The 17690-nt window shown below is 38.4% G+C and overlaps 3 protein-coding genes and 1 long non-coding RNA gene across 7 annotated transcripts; 1 reads left to right on the forward strand and 3 right to left on the reverse strand.

The window, feature by feature from the left end:
• On the reverse strand, positions 1 to 4138 carry sdhaf2 (succinate dehydrogenase complex assembly factor 2). Of its 2 annotated transcripts, none has more exons than XM_077564441.1 (4): positions 4012 to 4138; positions 2611 to 2834; positions 2105 to 2214; positions 1 to 455 (listed from the first exon to the last, which is right to left on the reverse strand). In XM_077564441.1, the coding sequence occupies exons 1-4, from the start codon at positions 4021 to 4023 to the stop codon at positions 328 to 330; spliced, it is 474 nt and encodes a 157-aa protein (XP_077420567.1). In that variant the 5' UTR covers positions 4024 to 4138; the 3' UTR covers positions 1 to 327. The 2 variants fall into 2 exon arrangements, with proteins under 2 accessions (XP_077420567.1, XP_077420566.1); XM_077564440.1 differs by lacking the exon at positions 4012 to 4138 and adding an exon at positions 3289 to 3394.
• LOC144050824 (cleavage and polyadenylation specificity factor subunit 7-like) lies at positions 1546 to 10525 on the forward strand. 3 transcript variants are annotated; one of them, XM_077564438.1, is made up of 8 exons: positions 1546 to 1586; positions 4397 to 4606; positions 6112 to 6215; positions 6329 to 6474; positions 6561 to 6879; positions 7041 to 7129; positions 7355 to 7499; positions 9266 to 10525. In XM_077564438.1, exons 1-8 carry the CDS (start codon positions 1566 to 1568, stop codon positions 9471 to 9473), a joined length of 1242 nt encoding a protein of 413 aa, XP_077420564.1. In that variant the 5' UTR covers positions 1546 to 1565; the 3' UTR covers positions 9474 to 10525. The 3 variants fall into 3 exon arrangements, with proteins under 3 accessions (XP_077420564.1, XP_077420563.1, XP_077420562.1); XM_077564437.1 differs by lacking the exon at positions 1546 to 1586 and adding an exon at positions 3502 to 4124 and having other exon boundaries at positions 9269 to 10525; XM_077564436.1 differs by lacking the exon at positions 1546 to 1586 and adding an exon at positions 3504 to 4124.
• Positions 10526 to 11270: 745 nt separating this feature from the next.
• On the reverse strand, positions 11271 to 13717 carry polr2l (RNA polymerase II, I and III subunit L). Its single transcript, XM_077564055.1, has 3 exons — positions 13592 to 13717; positions 11667 to 11772; positions 11271 to 11519 (listed from the first exon to the last, which is right to left on the reverse strand). The coding sequence occupies exons 2-3, from the start codon at positions 11759 to 11761 to the stop codon at positions 11411 to 11413; spliced, it is 204 nt and encodes a 67-aa protein (XP_077420181.1). The 5' UTR covers positions 11762 to 11772; positions 13592 to 13717; the 3' UTR covers positions 11271 to 11410.
• Positions 13718 to 14371: 654 nt separating this feature from the next.
• Positions 14372 to 16917, reverse strand: LOC144049941 (uncharacterized). Its single transcript, XR_013293729.1, has 2 exons — positions 16757 to 16917; positions 14372 to 16088 (listed from the first exon to the last, which is right to left on the reverse strand). It is a non-coding gene; the product is annotated as an uncharacterized LOC144049941 (long non-coding RNA).
• Positions 16918 to 17690: the final 773 nt, after the last annotated feature.

Consider the following 17690-nt stretch of genomic DNA (forward strand, 5'->3'; position numbering starts at 1 on the left):
TTTACATTTTCAACATTTATTAAATTACATGCTTGCAGTTGATGCATCATAATTGTACCACAAAAACAAAATAATTTCAATTCTATGCAAAATGAATATTGATATTCATCTAAACTAAATGTACTCCTAGCTAACATAGTGACACTCTTTCAGAACTTCCCTTATAAGCCTCAGATATCAAGGCGCATTTAAATACAAGAATAAAATGTTAGCAACGTATTGAAGCCCACAATACATTGCACACGGCTGACATGATAAAGTACAGTAGACCAGTCGGAAGTCTTCCACACAAGGTTATGTTACCATTGTAGTGGGTGGGGGGGCTCATCAGCCTTCCTTTTCCAGGTATTCCAAGCTGGGGGCATCCAACCTCTGCTCCTGATTGCGATTCTTTGTGAACTCCTTCAGCATATCCATGATCTCTCCTTGGTAAACATCCGGGGTGGGCTGTGCCTCTGTAAGCAAAACAGGAAGTGAGGGAAAGAAACCATCCATATAATAAATAACTTGACAAGATTATCTATAGCAGCACTGTGCCCAAATGTTGCACTGGATCTGGGCTCTGGCTTTCCTGTATACAGTTTGCATCTTATCTTCGTGCTAGCGTCGATTCCCTTTGGCTATTCTGTATTTGTGTATTCCAAAAACATGTTTCTTAGGGTAACTAAAGACTCTAAACTGACCATATGATTGGCTGTTGACCATATCAGGGTGTGCTCCGCCTCTCGCCCAAAGTTACTTGTGATAGGCTCAAGCTCAACAGTGTCTCTACATTACTCTTCATTATGCAGATAATAAATTGCACTTCATTCTTTCACTTCCCTTTGTAATACTGTAATATGACTTTATTTGTCAAGATTTGTATGGAGGCTGAGGACCCAAACGCAGGGACGCAGGGAGGTGAGGCATGTATGCTCAAAAAGGCAATTTAATTCAACAAAAAGGCAAATCAGATACTAGGCTTCCAAAAACACAAATTCAACAAAGTCCAAAACAAGATTTGAAGTGGCAAACAAATATGGGGAAATGACTCGACTTAACTCAAGACTGAGAACAAAAGCCAATCAGACAGGACACGAGGTTGACAATGAACTGACAAAGACTGAAAGAAAGCAGGGAACTAATGCTGCATTTGAGGAAAGTGGGAAGCCAGAATGTTCTGACTTCATAACAGTAAGTATGCACGGGAACGCCCCTTTGAGTTGCGAAGTTAGAAAAAAAAGGACCCCGACTTCACCGACTGGTTTAAAACTGACGCCACTCGACAACTGCGAAACGTGAAAGGCAAAATATAACTTACACTATTATCACATTTAGTTATTCGGAAAAAACAACCTTTACATAACCCAACTTGATTTCAACTTGCTGTGTTAACTAGAACAACAAACAATTTATTGGAATCAGCCATCTTGGTTGTTTTCATTTGTTTTGAACACTTTGAGGTCAGTACTGGGAGATTCCAAGTGGGATATTTCCGACTTCCCACCTTCCTTGAATACAACATAAATACACACACTAACGAGACAATGGCAGGCACCTGGACAAGACACACGTGGCTGAGGGAGATGATTGGATGGCACGCGCAGGTGAACATGATAAAACTTGACGAGACATTGACAGAAATAGACAAAACAAAGTCATAATCACAGAAAAAAAAGGGTCTTTACTAATCTTTAAATTGTCTCAATATACTGTATGACTTTATTTTTGTAAAACTAAAGCTTAATCTCCTTTTTGTTTGTCTTTTGTGTGTATAGTATATCCCTAATATTCCTTCACAAAAGCTGACATGCAAAATTAAATCAGGTTCATGGTGGTGTGGTTGCTATTTTGGTTTGTATTGTTTCACAAACACTGAGCTACGTTCAGACTGTGACTCGTGAAATGAACATGTTGAGAGTGACAGACATAATTAATAACTTAAGGGCAATTTATCACAGAAAAAGACCAATTCTTCCATGGAAAAAAATTAAGAGGTCCAATCTTACTCCTACAGCAAATCCCGCAAAAAAAGCTCCACATTTGTGTGTTCAGAGCATTACAAGCTCAGACAATATCACATTTCATGAAAGAAAGACAGCACTGAAAATATATATTTTTTCACCTGTTGCCCAGTAGTAGATGTCCCAGTCGTTGCTTGGTTCGTTGATTAGCCTGTCATACTGTAGCAGCTGGGCCTCGCTCATCGTATTCAGGTAGCGTTTAGCAAAAAGGCTGCAAGGGGAGAGAAAATCATGGAAACATGCAGTAACCTTAAACAAGTTTGTATCTCACAGTAACCTATACCACTGGTTCTCAGCCCCGGTCCTCGAGTACCCCTTTCCAAGCCTGTTTTCCCTGTCTCCCCAGCCAGCACAGCTGAGGATCGTTATCAGGCTTCATGCAGAGCTTGCTGATTAGCTGATTGTTAGAAACACCTGTGTTGCTCGTGGGAGACATGGAAAACAGGCTGGATAAGGGGTACTCGAGGAATGTGGTTGAGAACCACTGACCTATACAATCTATCGCCTGCATGATGTATCTTTTTACTTTATGTAATCTGGTTTTCTCCCAGATTCCAAAAACATGCACATTTGGTTAATTTATTGGATGGATGGATTATTTTCCAACCTGAGCAATATGCAGTTCTCCAACATGCCCCTTTTGCGGCTCTCGTAGAGCAGGCGCCGTCTCTTGATGTCAATGGGCTCTCCGGACTTTTCCTCCCAAGGGGGCAAGGGGATCTCAATCAGGTCAGTCCTGGCATCATCAGGTGCATCGCCACGATAACAACGGGTCTGTAGCAGGCCAGTGACCGCAGGTCTGCATGCTGTCTGGCATATCCCTGTCACCAGCTGATGTAAAAACACAATAAAATAATTACATTCGAGTTTTTTTTTACAAGTTGAACGATATGTTGCAAATAAGGTACTAATCCGTTTAGTCTATAAATATAGGTGCTACGTTTTGTGGGAAGTGGAAAAACAATCAATATTCTTGCCAGTTTGTCTCGCAGTTGCCAATGACAAAACACAGCAAAGTAGAGTTGCATAATGTCTCGTGCTTGCCTGTTGTACAACAACTTGACTGTTGTCCAACTATTTTAGCTCTACATAAGACAGGTGTTAGTGCAATACTGCACATGAGAAATATGTATATAAAAAATAAATATAATGTACAAAAAACGTACATTTTGGATTAGATTAAAAACAGTACAGTACATCGGTTCAAATTACCGTCACCCGAAAGACAGTAACTGACAAACCATGAAACAGAATTAGTTCAAAATATATACGGTATATAACTTACTCTTTTCGTAATAACCAAGGACAGCATTTCATTTGACTTCGCTGGTTACGACTGTACGTTAACCTCAGCAGTCCGGTAGGGAAACGTCAGAAACTGTAAACACCCCTCTTTCGTCAAACACCATGTGATTGGCCCACGCTAGACACGTGACGCATTGTCGGTAATATAATAGTTGCGTTTATCGCAGTAAAGTTCTCATTCTCAAATACAAAGTCACTCATAGAAGGAACAAAGCAATTGGTATACAAGTTCCTTTTTTATTTGTTTTAATCAAATCCATTCCAATGTGTATATTATAACCTATGACTGTATTATTTTCCCTCACATACGATGAAGGAATAGGAACCAATGTTTCTCATGTTGCTAACCGGTAAAATTTAACTGATACACATGACCAGGCAGGTACGTTAGCAACACTAGCGTCAGTGGCCCAATGCGAAACTGTATCAATCTAAATAACCAGTGGGAAGACTTGTGCATTGTTTGCATTAAACTTTATTTTACCAGGCATCGTTCTGTTGTGCTACGCCTATATACTGATGCACATACATTGTTATATATATATCCGGTCCCAACGTTTGCTAACGTTAGCTAATGTTCGACGTCAACAAAAGTATACATCTGGCCCAGCATCATTTTTCGCTTTCCGTTGATGCCGCACCGAGTGTAAATGTGCATATCGAAGCTCCCCAGCAGAAAAAGCAAAAATAGAAGCAGCATCACCGTCATCGTCATCTTTTGAATGATCTCTGGCCCTCGTGATGGCTGGAGCCGGACCGAGTGAATCCAAAACGGCGACCGTAGACTTGTATGGTGACTCGAATCCAAACGACGAGGTGAGTCTTTGGTCTTGTAGTCTTTACTGCAAACGCGGAGGCAAGTGCACTGACTTTAGTGTGCATAAACATTTCTATGAGTCAAAAACATTCTCAAATTGCAATTTCGTTTCCTTTTGCTGTCTTATATCGTCACTTCGTATCCCAGAATGTTTAGAAAAATGCTAAAGCTCGTGTACAATGTATTACTTATTATTTTATTTTATTATTTACAATGCAAGCATTCCTGCAATGTTTGTTCATTTGTTGTTGTTTTTTTAATCTGACCGCAGGATTTGGACAAACTCGATGAGGCCAATGACCTCTTCGATGATGCTGTACTTTCTGGCTCAGTTGATCAAGACAAGAAAACCACTTTGAATTCAGATGCTGGCAGGGTAACGCCAACTACAGTGGAAGACAAAGTAGCCACGGAAAAAGCAGATGAAAAGGACACAAACCAGTCACGAAGATTCTCATTATATATAGGGAATTTCTCTTGGGTGAGTTGTACATCATGCATATGCAGTATATTAAAATTAGTACTGAGTAGATATATTTAAAAGTCCACACATTTCATTTCAGTCTCTTCACTGTTGAACAGATAGTCTGGTTCTGAAAGTGGAAACACTTCTACGTAAAGAGGAGGCATTGATTCCTTTACATTTCAGTTTGAGTTCCAGTAGTTGCAGATCAGATACAATGATCACAACGTGCACAAGGAAATTTAAACCATTCCTGTTTACAAAACTTGTGAAGTTAATTGCCTTCAATTAACTTTCTTCTCCTTCGAATGCACAAGTAGTCTTGCATGGAGGAGGGAAGAATGGAGGGGGGTGGGGATAAGGGGAGACGCTTATTGTCCTTAAAATAAATAAATAAGTGTGCATGCATGTGTAGGTGCAAGGCGTGTCCCCAAGGACAATGAGTAATCAGGGGTATGGTATGTTCTAAAAATAGCTCACCAGTGATGGGACACTACGACATGCTAAGAATAATCCAAACAAGAAGAATATCAATATTTGTTTATTTAAACTTAACATGGTACACGTTTCTTAATATACCAAATATTTAATAATTAGTTTAAAATGAAATAGAATGTGTTGAATGAAAAAAAAAGAAGCTGTTTTTATTTACCGGTACCCAAATATTTTTAAGAAGGACATTTTAGAGCTCACTCGGCCAATGAAAGGTAGTTTGCAACGGCGGAGTCCAACCCAAGACACGCTTAGGACTGCCCCCTCATTTGAATAACATTTCGACCTGGCAGTATGGACCAAAACTGCCAAAATTAAAAATGAATAAATAAATGAATAAAAGTGAAAATAAAAATAAATATCAAAAATTAAATACAAATTTATTTATATATGTATACAAACATATTTTGTTGTTTTTATTTCCATTTATTTATATATATATATATATATATATATATATATATATATATATATATATATATATTTTTATATATATATAATTTTAGATTATAGTTTTTTATATCCGTTTTTATTTTCACTTTTAGTCATTTATTTATTTATTTAGTCATTTATTTATTTAGAATTTTGGCAGCTTTGGTACTATAAACTCGAAGAGCTATTCACACCAGACATCTCAGTAATCATGCGGAACTGCAGCGATTTTGTAACTATGAATGGTCCAAAATTCATCCTGATCGTTTTGCACATCTGATCTGAAGCTACAGCAAATGTTTTGGTTGAGGTTATTGCAGTCAAAGGAGGGTCAACTAGTTACTAAATCCATGAGTTCACTCATGTTTTCTTGTGTTCACACGTCAAGATCTAGCTCAGACTACATTTACAGTATGTGGTATTTTTGGAATAATCTCCCGTTAAGAAAAGGCAAGATGTTTGTGCATTGAACGGTTATGAAACAAAAGAGACTTTATGCACACCCTTTGGTGACTGAGGTTTGCCAACTACTTGTTGTAGACCCGTGCTGTAAATTAGCCAAATGTTTTTCTCATCTCCTCACATCCTATACCATTTAGTGGACATCTGACAAGGATCTCCTACACATGGCCCAGAAATTAGGGGTGAGGGATATTAATGAAATCAAGTTTGCGGAGAACAAAGCAAATGGCCAATCAAGAGGGTAAGTGACTTTTTCCTTTATTTGAAAATGTTTAAAAAAAAAAGCTGCTGTATGCTGATACGGGTTATGGACTTGAATTTGGATTGATGTATATCTTCACCTCTTTATTACAGCTATGCCAAGATGGTGGTGACTTCTGAAACGTCATTAAAAACGTTGTTGGAGAAAATCCCCCGATGTACTATGGATGGAGAAAGCATAGACTGCCGTTTTGCCACCTATCAAAACTTAAGTGTGTTTGAGGATGTCGCCAATAAACGTAAGAGTGCCACCATTTTCACACAGTCACATTCATCGTGTTGCAAATGTTAGCTTGATTCCCAAAACCCATTGTGCTCTTCACAGGATTCCCAATGCGCAGTAATTCTAAGGACACCGACTCGCAGATGTCCTCGTCTTTGTCGTCTGATTCCAGTCCTCCCAGTATACCCCCTAACTTGCCATCACATCCGGTTGGAAACGTATTTCCCCCACGTTCCAGCCCATTCCCCGGCCAGCCACCCCCTCCCTTCCCACCTGTGCCACCCAACATCCCTCCGCCGCATCTGTTTCCACCTCCGCCTTTCAATGCGCCAAGCCATCCGCCTCCAAGTCTGCATATAAATCCAGCTTACTTCGCCCCAGCACAAGACAGACACAGAAGTCATGCTTATGCTCAACAAAAGTGAGGATGCGTGCAATTTCAAACTTTTCTTCCCCCCCTAACCATAATTCATTATAGCTGTGGAATAATGTTTTACTATTTGCATTATTAATTGATCGTCTTGATAATATCACCAGCGTCTGCCAATGTATAAATATCGTTGTACTTTGCAAACATCTCAGGGGGGAGAGAGATTATGAAGAACTGTTGAACAGAAATCGAGCTGTGGCTAGCAGCGCCATTACCAAGGCTGTGACGGGTGCAACAACTGGTAAGTGCATTCCATTGTGATTGGCTGAAAATTTGAGAAAAAAAACAAGTCGAATATGAATCTTGAGGTAAAATTGTATCAAATGTGTACTTCAGATGGATGTTGGTGACTCAATCGTTTCCCAACATTTTTCTAACCTAAATATGTTTGTACTGCATATTTTAGCCTGTCTTGAATGAATGAATACAATTTCTTTGCAAACTGCCCCAATGTTTGTAATCACAGGAGACCTGAGAGTGGCTATGGAAACCCTGTTAACGGCGATTGCCATCATCAAGCAGTCCAGCGTGTACAGGGATGAGCGTTGCCAAGCTCTCGTCACCTCCCTCAAAGACTGCCTGGTGTCCATCCAGGGAAACTCTGGCTACAGGTTGGTTAGCGTTAGCATGCCTCATACCAAAATTGCATACAGTCTTGGGCTGAATTGCACACAAATATGTAGAAAGTGTAAATGTTCTTTGGGAAAAAAAATGCAATTGATAACTTTGTGAGTGGCAATTATGAAGTTGACCCATTGCTGAAGTCAGATTTCTGTTCCAATGTCATTTTTTTGAAGGGATCGCCTAATGCAGAACTATCCCATGGGCAGTCACCTATCAAAACATTCTTAAAGGTCAATGCATAATGTAAAACATCATTTAACAGCACAGCAGCTACATTGTTAGTTACATAAGTTTTTAACGTACTTTCATGTATTAGTGCAGCCATCTTTGCACCTGCACAATAGGCTACAGCGGAATCTGCTCTCCAATGAGAAAAATGGCCGGCAAGATTTTTGAACCACAGTCATCGTCTCTTAATTTATTCTTCAGATCATGTTTCAATTGTAAGCAAACTTCATGTGTTTTTTTCTTCAATACATTGGAAATGTATGCACTTTGTGTTCAACACAAACTAAGGTAACCTATTTTATCGAGGTACGTATCGTATCACCAGGTTCACAAAGCTTCCCATCGGCCGGGAGTCAGCTGTGTTCCATCCCACAAGGGCTCACGACAAGCACAAAAACAAAGCGCTCTTTCGCACAATTTTTTCTGTGCAAAGTCTCGCAAAATACCCCAAAAAAAGAAAACTCCACCCATGTATACAGACTAGCTAAACTTGAGCTGGGCATGAAAATAGGGTCCAAGGGGTTAGACATGAAGTGATAAGAAAGTTGTCATTTATCAATATGTGAAGATCATTTAAATTACTTGGCTGTTTTAGAACCAATAATTGTTTTAGATGACCTAAATAGAACTATGAACTCGTTCATTTTTGGCGCAATGAACTTGGGTTCCGTTATGAACCTTTAACTGAACTATTTCATTTTAAAATTTGTGAGCTGAACTTCAAAAAATCAACTTTCCCAGCACTGAAGCTTCGCACGTATGTTTGCAAACAGTTTTACATATATTCAACTCCATATAAGTTGCACGTTTCATGAGAGAAGTTCTTCGTCTTCCTTAGAGCATAATGTGTCCATATCTTTTTATTATACATTTATATGGTCTTCTACACCAATCACGACGAGTGAGCGCCCGTCAACAAATATTCACGAGCAAAATTTTGATTACAGTGCATTTCTCACCTTTTTCACCAAAACTGTGGAGTGTTCGCCCCAAACACTCCACACTAAAGGGAAGATACAAGTTGATAGGCGCAGTCACAGTTAAAAAGTCAGGGCTCTTTATACTCATCTGGAGCATGCATGATGTACAACAGTGGTTCTCAGCTCATTTGCAAATAAAATACTCTAACTTTCAAATTGAAGCAAAAATCATTGTCAATCAAATCATTTCAAATCAAAAATCATTCTTAATTGAAAATTGATGCTGAATCAAATCGCACACCCAAAAATCGGAATCGAATCGTGAGACATTCAAAGATTCCCCACTCCTAGTAGTTATCGGAAACTGAAGCAAACATGAGAAGGAATGCAAATTCATTTGCACAAAAAAAAAAACCTAATTTAATAAATTTTGTTTTGTCCAAAAGGAACTTGCAGAATTATAGTTTCAAATAATTGTATTTTTCTTAATATTTTTTACGTTTAAACATTTTCTTGTTTTGTACCCAAAAAATAAATGATCGCCCTAATCGTGATTTCAATTACCACCAAAAATAATCGTGATGAATATTTTCTTGGTAATCAAGCAGCCCGAGGAGTGGCAATCATTCTGGAGAGCGGGACAGAGATCGAGAGCGGGAGCGGGAGCGAGAACGGGAGCGCCACAGAGAAGGTTCACCGCGTTGGGAAGGTGCCGGGACATCTCGAAGGCACAGAGAACGTTCTTGGAGTCGAGAGAGGAACCGGGAGCGTTCACGGGACAGGAACAGAGATTACAGAGAACGCTATCGCTGACTTGGTAAGATTGTTCCCAGCACATCCTCGTGAGCCAATGTCACACTTGGACCGCCGTCAAAACCAACATTGACCAACTGGTACGCCCGCCTGTACATTATGATGATTGCATTCAATTTGGATTTGTCACGATGTCACTTGAAATTGCTAATTGCAACATGTAATGAATGATATGCCACCAATAATTAGCTTTGTACAAGTGCTTTCTGGAAGTATTGCACCCCTTCAATTTTCACATTTTTGTCTTTATGCTTATTTGTTTCATTTTCTTACCTGAAGATTTGAACACTGTATTCAATATTAAAAAAAACAAGAGTTTGAAATTTTTGACACAAGAAACTTGAAATGAAATGAAATGTCAATGAATTTAGATAATTTGCTTTGACATGAAATTTAACTCTGGTCCCATCTACCTCTTGGTAATCTTTGCAAACCTTCATTTGAGTCCACCTTTTTAAAAAGTGACCGTCACCAGCCTCAAATTTCACCAAGTGTATTGGACCAAAAAACACTTTGTCAAAGAAACTTCTAAAGCTGTTAAGAGCTTAAGTCTCCTAAGTTCCCATATCCCGTTTGGTTTGGTCTCTGAACTGCTTTGTCAGGTCCTAAGCTTTATATTGTGCCTTTGAGAATCAAGATAGGGAAGAACTAGAGTTAAGTTTTAATTAATTTGAAAAATTGGGAGTGTAACATTGAGGAAACGTTTTAAGCATTATGCTGAAACAATTTTGAAGGGGGTTAACCCTTTCTTTTCTTTTCTTTTAGCAAACTTTTTTTTTTTAAATGAAGTATGCTAATTTCCTTTTAGACTCCCGTTGACATGCACGAAGGTTACAGCGTTTTGTTCCAACACAACCTTATAAAAAGACTAAAGATGTATCTCCAGGAGCCTGTATAGTTTCTTCATTCTGCTCTTAAGGAGCTTTTGAATTGTTCGCAGGAAATACTGTGTAGTCATTCAGATTAGAATCCTTGCATGTGCAAGACACATTTAAGTGTATTTAACATCATGTCATTGTTGTCTTTTGTAATATAAAACAATCCCCCAAACATCTGAATGTGTTATGCTTGTTGTAAGATTGATTTTTTTTCTTGCCTCGGGGTAAATTAATTCAATTCCAATTGTTTTTAGTAGTGTTGTTCCGATACCCAGCTTTGCAGTATCGGCCAATGCCTAATGTTTTTTTTCCTCAACATGAAAAAGCTGTCTTGCTATTGGTTCAGAGCATTCAAGGGCCAATAGGATATCTTAGCTCGACATGCAGTGAACATGTCACACATCAGTGAATGTCTAGCATGAGCAAGACACAAGATGCTGCATCCAAAGTCCTATATTAGCATCAGAATTAATGGAATCGGCATGTTACTTGTAAGTACTCACCGATACCGATACCACTGTTTTAATGCAGTATCAGGGCCTCTGCTGATATCGGAACACTAGTTTTTAGTCACTTCTGTTGTCATACATGCTATTCCACAAAATAATGGAAGAAAAAGCAGCACTGGAAGTTGAGGGCTTCATACCAGACATGCAAATTCATACACAAGCCAACTGTAAGAAAATTAACTCCAGTCCAACAATTCCTGGTGAGAAATTTATCCAGATGCTTAAATCTCAAATGTATTCAACTTGCCTTTAGGTTTCATCAGTCTGAGTGGTATATTTTGCAAAAAATTACAACAAACTTAATTTCTTTTAAAAATGGTTTTAAATGTCTATTTATAATTATCGATTGATCTGATGCCCATCCTTTTCTTGTGTGTAAGTCCACTTTGATAAAAAAAAAAAAGGCAATGTGACATTCATCAGCTTTATTTAAAAAAGAAAAAAAATCTAAAGTATTGTGGTCAAAGCAACATTGTTTTCTTTTAGCATCAAAATAAACCAGAGGAAACCTAATAAAGTGCACTCGCTTATTAAAGGAGGCTGGTTGCCATTACTTTTCCAGGGGGGCATAATTCAATAACTTCTCAATAAGATCCACATGAGACAGGAGCATCCTTCGACAGCAGTATCTCTTCAGGCCCAGGGCATCAAGAGCATCACTGAATAGGTGAGAGAAAAAGCTTCGATTAACATTCACCTTCCCAAACGGGCTGTAAATTATCCTATCACAGAGTTTAGCATAGACAACATTTGACTCATTTGCAAATAAAATAACTATATAATAATAAAATAACTTTCTTTCTTACCCTTCAGTGTACTCCGCCTGGAGCAAACCAAGGTACATCTCCCACTTGTTACCCACGATCTTTCCACATGTGAAGCACCGCACCGGGATGATCATTTTCAAGACACCTAGAGACATGCACACCTTTCTCAATTCCAAACTTCAAAGAGGACTTCAGGTGGCAGGTCTCCAATGGACACCTCGTTAGGTACATTCAATCTAAGATCTAGTGTAAGATCAGTGCGGCAAGGATTCTTAAGGAGTCTTAAAAAAAATATATATATTTATTGAAGAGTGACATTTTGGTGCTGTCAAGCTGTACTTCAAACTACTGCATCGTTTGGAGAGGTAGTAATATGTCAGGTTTTTTTTTTAAACGTAGATATTTTGCCATGAGTCGTGACAGGCAACTTGACACTTAGCGCTATTTTGCGATGAATCACGTGAGAACGACAAGTCACTTAGCATTATTTTGCTGTGAATCACACAAATTATCCGTCAGTCAATGTGTACTAACCCGGGGGCATAATCGTTAAGGCGGCCACCCCCAAAGTCCGCGGTCACAAGTTTCAATCCTGCTTTGTGCGTTTTGTTGTTGTTTTTTAACTACAAGTTATGCCTATCTTCAGTGGCAAAACAAAATACAAAGGCAGTGGATATTTTGCAGTGACCAGCAACTCTCCTGCTAGCTATTTTGCCGTGAACAGTTCTGATTGGCCAATCGCCGGACCAAGTCATGCAGTAGGCGTGGTTTCTGCCTTGCTTCACCCCTTTGTGTCTTTTCATCAAGTTTTCATTTTGCTTTGCCACCAAAGATAGACTGCTATCTGCATGTCCAGCCTAACCCAAAACATAACTTTCAAACTGTTGCTGAGATTACCATTTTAATCGTAATCCAACCATATAGGCTGTTGTCAATTATTATTTAAGGGTAAAAAAAAAGTGAAAAGCAAGACTCGAACCCGTAACTTTGCACTTACAGGTTGAGCACTTTAACATTATGCCACGAGCAAGTACACAGTGGCGCGTGAGTTGCCAGTCATGGCAAAACATCCACTTTAAAATGAACCACGCCCAGTACATGACTCGGTACCGCGATTAACCAATCAGAGCCAGCCATGGCAAAATAGCCACTGCCTATTTAATTACTTTTCATCTATACTTGATGTTTTTTTTTTTCCATTTGTGGCATTCTATCTCAGCATTTTGAGATATTGTGGCTGACTTGATTTTGTCAACGTGGTTCTACTGACAATCACAAGTCAAACTGGCAGTGAAAGAAAGCTTTCCACTCATTAAAAAGCATTGGACTTTGGATCATTGTAATTTGATTTTTGAGGATTATTTTGATTTCGAAATGTGATGAAATGTTGTTTGACTACTATAACAATCTGCCTAGTTTGCATGCTCGTCACAGGCAAAAGCTGTACGCCGTTTGTTTTCACCGTGTAAAGAAAGCATTTGCATTACATTGCATTGCAGCACTTTTTCTACATCGGACGATAGCTTTGCTTTTGTCCCATAACAAAATTTCAAACTACATTGTATGTTTCACTTGGGGTATCTTAGTTGGTCTTCATACTGTATTTCCAATTGTGAGCTCGCATGAGTGGGCAAACTATGCAAGAAACGAAGAATTTGAGAAGGTATTTTTTTTATGGCAATGTACATTGTAAATTCAGTTAAATCAATACCCGATTCATTCCTTTTAAATGTAGATGGTCTTTAACAAAAATTCGCGACGTCAAAAATACTGTATTTGTAATGTCTACCATAGTAAAATGTTTTAGCGCGAGTTACTGACTAGCTCATGTTCAGCTAACAACAAATGCCCGTGGGTTGGCCACGATGTTAGCACCAAAACGTGGTTAGTTTACTTTTTCTCTATACAAGAGTTTACGATCTACTAACATTCATGCACAACGGTCACAGTCGTATTTAACTCACCCGCAGTGATCAAGTTGCCGTATGCCCAACGAAGTAGGAAAAAAAATAGTGACCAAAGAGCTGTACAGTACAACAGCAGATTTCTTCGGTCGTTTCACAGAAAAACTTCCGGAGAGGTCATCAAAATAAAAGTTAAAACTTCCGGTACCATACTTCAACATAAAAGTCACAAACGTCACTGGCTGTGCCGAGAATAGTAAATACAATGTTGGTTATTATTATTATTATTATTATTATTATTATTATTATTTGACTCTTGTGTAAAAACATAAGTTTTTAAGTCTTACTTTGACCTTTGTCCTTGTTAATGGCTGACATTTCTACAGTGGTCATTGTTCTTTTAAAACCCGTGGGCAGTATTTTTATTTTGAAATGGCTTGGTCAGAACCAACAAAAAGCCCAAAACGGGTCACAATACCGCCTAAGGGTTAAATTGCATTCAGAAAAACTTTTTTTTTTTTTTTAATATTCCACATACAAACGATACACTTATGCATTTAGGTCAGAATTTATGTATTGTATATAAACATGTTCAGATGATTATATTTTTATGTAAAATTGATTTTTGTTCCAAGTAAAATAACAATCTTTCTTTAATATATACTATATTTTATATATATATGCATAAATTAAAAAATAATGTTATTTATACAAAGGGCTTAAGAAAGAAATGTTTACGTTTATTATTAATTTAGGGAAGCCAGCAACAACTTTGAATAAAGATGAAATATTCTTTCAAAATTTGCATTAACTTTGAACTCTCAGAGAAAACAGATTGGAGTTGGTTCACTGCCTTTAATAAAGGTTGCATCACAACCACATTCTTTGTGTATACTGGGGGAGAGGGTAGTACCCAAGAGTTTTTTTTATATATCAAAAATATACCATAACCATCATTACAGTCACCATAAATACATACTTTCTATCACCTCTACCATCATTGTCATTTTATTAAACATCATACTTGACCATCACTATGCTATTACATCATCATTTATGTGAAATAACTTGCTACGGCACAACATAATGTGCTAACTGAGGAATCCTACCGAATTATTGCATTTATACGCTGTTATGTTATTAAAAGAAGACATTTTTGGTACACTGATTTGTACAACGTCAGGTGAAGTTGGTTCTAGTTTTGGCATTGTTGGGATGTGTTAGGGGTTTAGAATACATTGCTGTACACTCACACAACATTTATAATGACTAATATGGTGCAAACACGTTCAATTGCAACCACAGAAAAGTGGTCTGTTCTTAAACAGAGCATTATTGTGTAAATAGACAATGCTGGGAACACATGCATGGGTGCAATGTGTGCAGACTATGACTACTTGACTAATCCACTTCCTTACATTAGCACTCTAAATGTGCCTATCTCTACTTAGTTATTAATAAGGTACTGAAAACAAAGGTTGTTCTTGATGGAATACACAGGGAGCAAAGCACAGTGTAATGACGCACGATTCAACTGCAGGCATTGAACTTGATACCGGGCCCCTAATGACTGGTTTGCCAGTCAACAATGACGACGATAAGAAGTAAACATATTGATGCAGAACATTTGCAGATGGTGGGCTATTGATTTGTCGCATCATCTGATTGTAACATAAATATCATTCTTATTCCACAATCTACCTCACAAAAGGGTTACCCTAACAAAACAAAACACTAGTCTGCCATATACACACAAATATTCCCCCACATGGTGTTCATAAACTTCAGCATTCCAAATCCCTTACTCTTTTGTCAAATGATCATATAACATTTTTACATGCATGTCTACTCTTTCCAAGAAAACAAAGTGAATGAAATCACTTTCTAATCCAGAAGCACAATTTTCTGGAGCTCTTTGGAAAGTGAACATAGGTCATTGATGTCACTCAACATTTGGGCAAATAATAGAAAGCAGCTATAAACGCTACCTTAGAGAGTTTTTTTGTTTTCTATGTTAAGCACTATGGTGTAGTTTTAACAGATTTTAAATTCAAACTTCATGCATACAATATTTGTAATAAAACTTTACAGTTGTTTTGAGTTGTTATATTTATATATATATACGTTTGCTAGCCAAAAAAAAAGAGCAAAACTCCCCATCTTCAATATCACCCATGATTAATTGTGAACCAATTTTACATTGAGTTTATTCTTTGAGATTATGATTTTAATTTCTCCTTGCCAGTAGTATCGCCCCCATCAAAATGGCTCCAACTGCAATTACAGCACCACCGATGAGGAAAGGTTTCAGGTGCTCCAGAGAGTCTGTGCAGCTGCCCGCAGTCCCATCACCGGCATCACCTTCTGCCCCCCCATCCTGGGGAAGAGGAATCTCTGGCTCTGGGGTTGCGGGGGCAGGTTCAGCTTTACGTGGAGCTGCTGGCTCCTTTTTCTCTGCTTTTGATGGCCCTTTGGGCGCAGGAGCTGACTTGGCCTTGGCTTCCATGGATTCTGGGACGGAAGTGTAGTCTTGTTTGTGCTGCTATTAGGCTCTGTGCTGTTTCACACAAAAAAAAAACACATAGCAAAAAGACAAAGGTAGATAATCCCCTTTATTTGGGCTCAGACTTCACATGATATTTACTAAATGAGGAAACACAGAAATATGCACAATGTTTAAAACTCAATCACTGTATAGCACTAGCAGTCATATGACCTTGACGAACGATCACTTACTTGGATGGATGCATTAGGAGGTATGAGCTTTAACCATTGTTAGTATCTTGGTCAAAGCAGCTATGACATAACGCTTTGGTGAAAATGTGCCACTACTGCCTCCTTTTCAAAACCATAGCTACCAGGATGACTAGCATACGACAATACTACTGTTGCTCTGCAGAGCCTATTCATCATCTCCGGCTGAATATGCTTTCATTCCAGTCAGATCAGATCTAATCCAGCTGCAATGCAATGCAGATATCTGCGTTTTTTATCTGTCAAACTTCATGAGTCATAGGGCCTACAAATAGAGGACAAGATGGAGGTGAAAAATAAGTGCTACGTGACTGCTAAGGTATCAGTGAAAGTTGCAGAGCCCACTGAACAAACATCAATACATATTTACTAAAAATGCACGAAGCTTGCACTTGTCAATGCAAATACGTTTTACAGCAATCCATGTTAATAAATGCTGTTGTCTAATGAGACGAAATGGACATTACGTACCTCTCCTGCTGCTTCCCAGCAATTACTATGATAATTGAACGATGGAAGGACCACGGCAGTCTCTGGGTGTCACAATGCCTTTAATTTACGAAAATGACAGTACGCAGGGTGATGGAGGGCATTGAAGGCAGAAGGGAGGGGAATGGAAACGAGACCGGGATGTACCATGTGGCGCGCAAGATAGGGGGAGTCTTCTCTTTGATCTTACGCTCTCCTTTGGTTGTAAAAATAATATATATGGTAAAAATAAAAATAAATTGCGATTGTTGTAAGTGTTATTACAATTGAGATTAATGCTTATTTCCAAATGATAAACATCATGAAAACAACTTCCATGTTAGAAGGCTACGTCGTCACAAAATGTAGTACAGTACTAAACTTTTATTTTTAAATGCTTTATTGAACAACGTGCACTATCCATAACAAACACACAAAAGTCACATTAAAATAGTGCAAGTTCCAACTAACAACATTAATTATACAACAAATAGGCATCCTAAAATATTAAACTTTTGTAAGAATACAAGGCACACTGAGCACATAAAGAATGGAAAAACTGAAGAAAAAAAACCTTCCATCCCTATTTCTGCAAGATTAGAGGTCAAAGACTCAGTACAGTATTGACTTTTTGCACGTGACGTCACAGCACTCACGGGAACGCCCCCTACGGGACGCTGGACGGCAAAAGAGCCACCGGCCTGTAGTCATTTGTTCTATACTAGTAAACATAGTAACATAACATCATCACAGCGTTTCAATATAGAACGGACTATGTCAAAATAAGTCAGTTAGCATGATAAACAAGTTTTACCTTTGCATTACGACGCTGTATATTGTCCCCCGGTGTGAGCGTAGCATCTCGTCCCAGAGACTCAAGCCAGCGACAAGCTTTTGAATCAGCCCCGATGTAAGGAGAAGACACGGCATTGACTAC

Source organism: Vanacampus margaritifer, chromosome 4 (genome assembly GCF_051991255.1).
Source record: "Vanacampus margaritifer isolate UIUO_Vmar chromosome 4, RoL_Vmar_1.0, whole genome shotgun sequence".
Lineage (NCBI taxonomy): Eukaryota > Metazoa > Chordata > Actinopteri > Syngnathiformes > Syngnathidae > Vanacampus > Vanacampus margaritifer.

Coding starts and splice junctions, on each gene's coding strand:
- sdhaf2 (XM_077564440.1), bottom strand. CDS start 3,315: ATGCTGTCCTTGGTTATTACGAAAAGA. Junction 2,835..3,288: donor CCTTGGTTATTACGAAAAGA/GTAAGTTATATA, acceptor TTTTTACATCAG/CTGGTGACAGGGATATGCCA. Junction 2,215..2,610: donor GAGAACTGCATATTGCTCAG/GTTGGAAAATAA, acceptor CTCCCCTTGCAG/CCTTTTTGCTAAACGCTACC.
- LOC144050824 (XM_077564436.1), top strand. CDS start 4,050: ATGGCTGGAGCCGGACCGAGTGAATCCAAAACGGCGACCGTAGACTTG. Junction 4,607..6,111: donor ATATAGGGAATTTCTCTTGG/GTGAGTTGTACA, acceptor TATACCATTTAG/TGGACATCTGACAAGGATCT. Junction 6,216..6,328: donor GCAAATGGCCAATCAAGAGG/GTAAGTGACTTT, acceptor TCTTTATTACAG/CTATGCCAAGATGGTGGTGA.
- polr2l (XM_077564055.1), bottom strand. CDS start 11,761: ATGATCATCCCGGTGCGGTGCTTCACATGTGGAAAGATCGTGGGTAAC. Junction 11,520..11,666: donor CAGGCGGAGTACACTGAAGG/GTAAGAAAGAAA, acceptor TCACCTATTCAG/TGATGCTCTTGATGCCCTGG.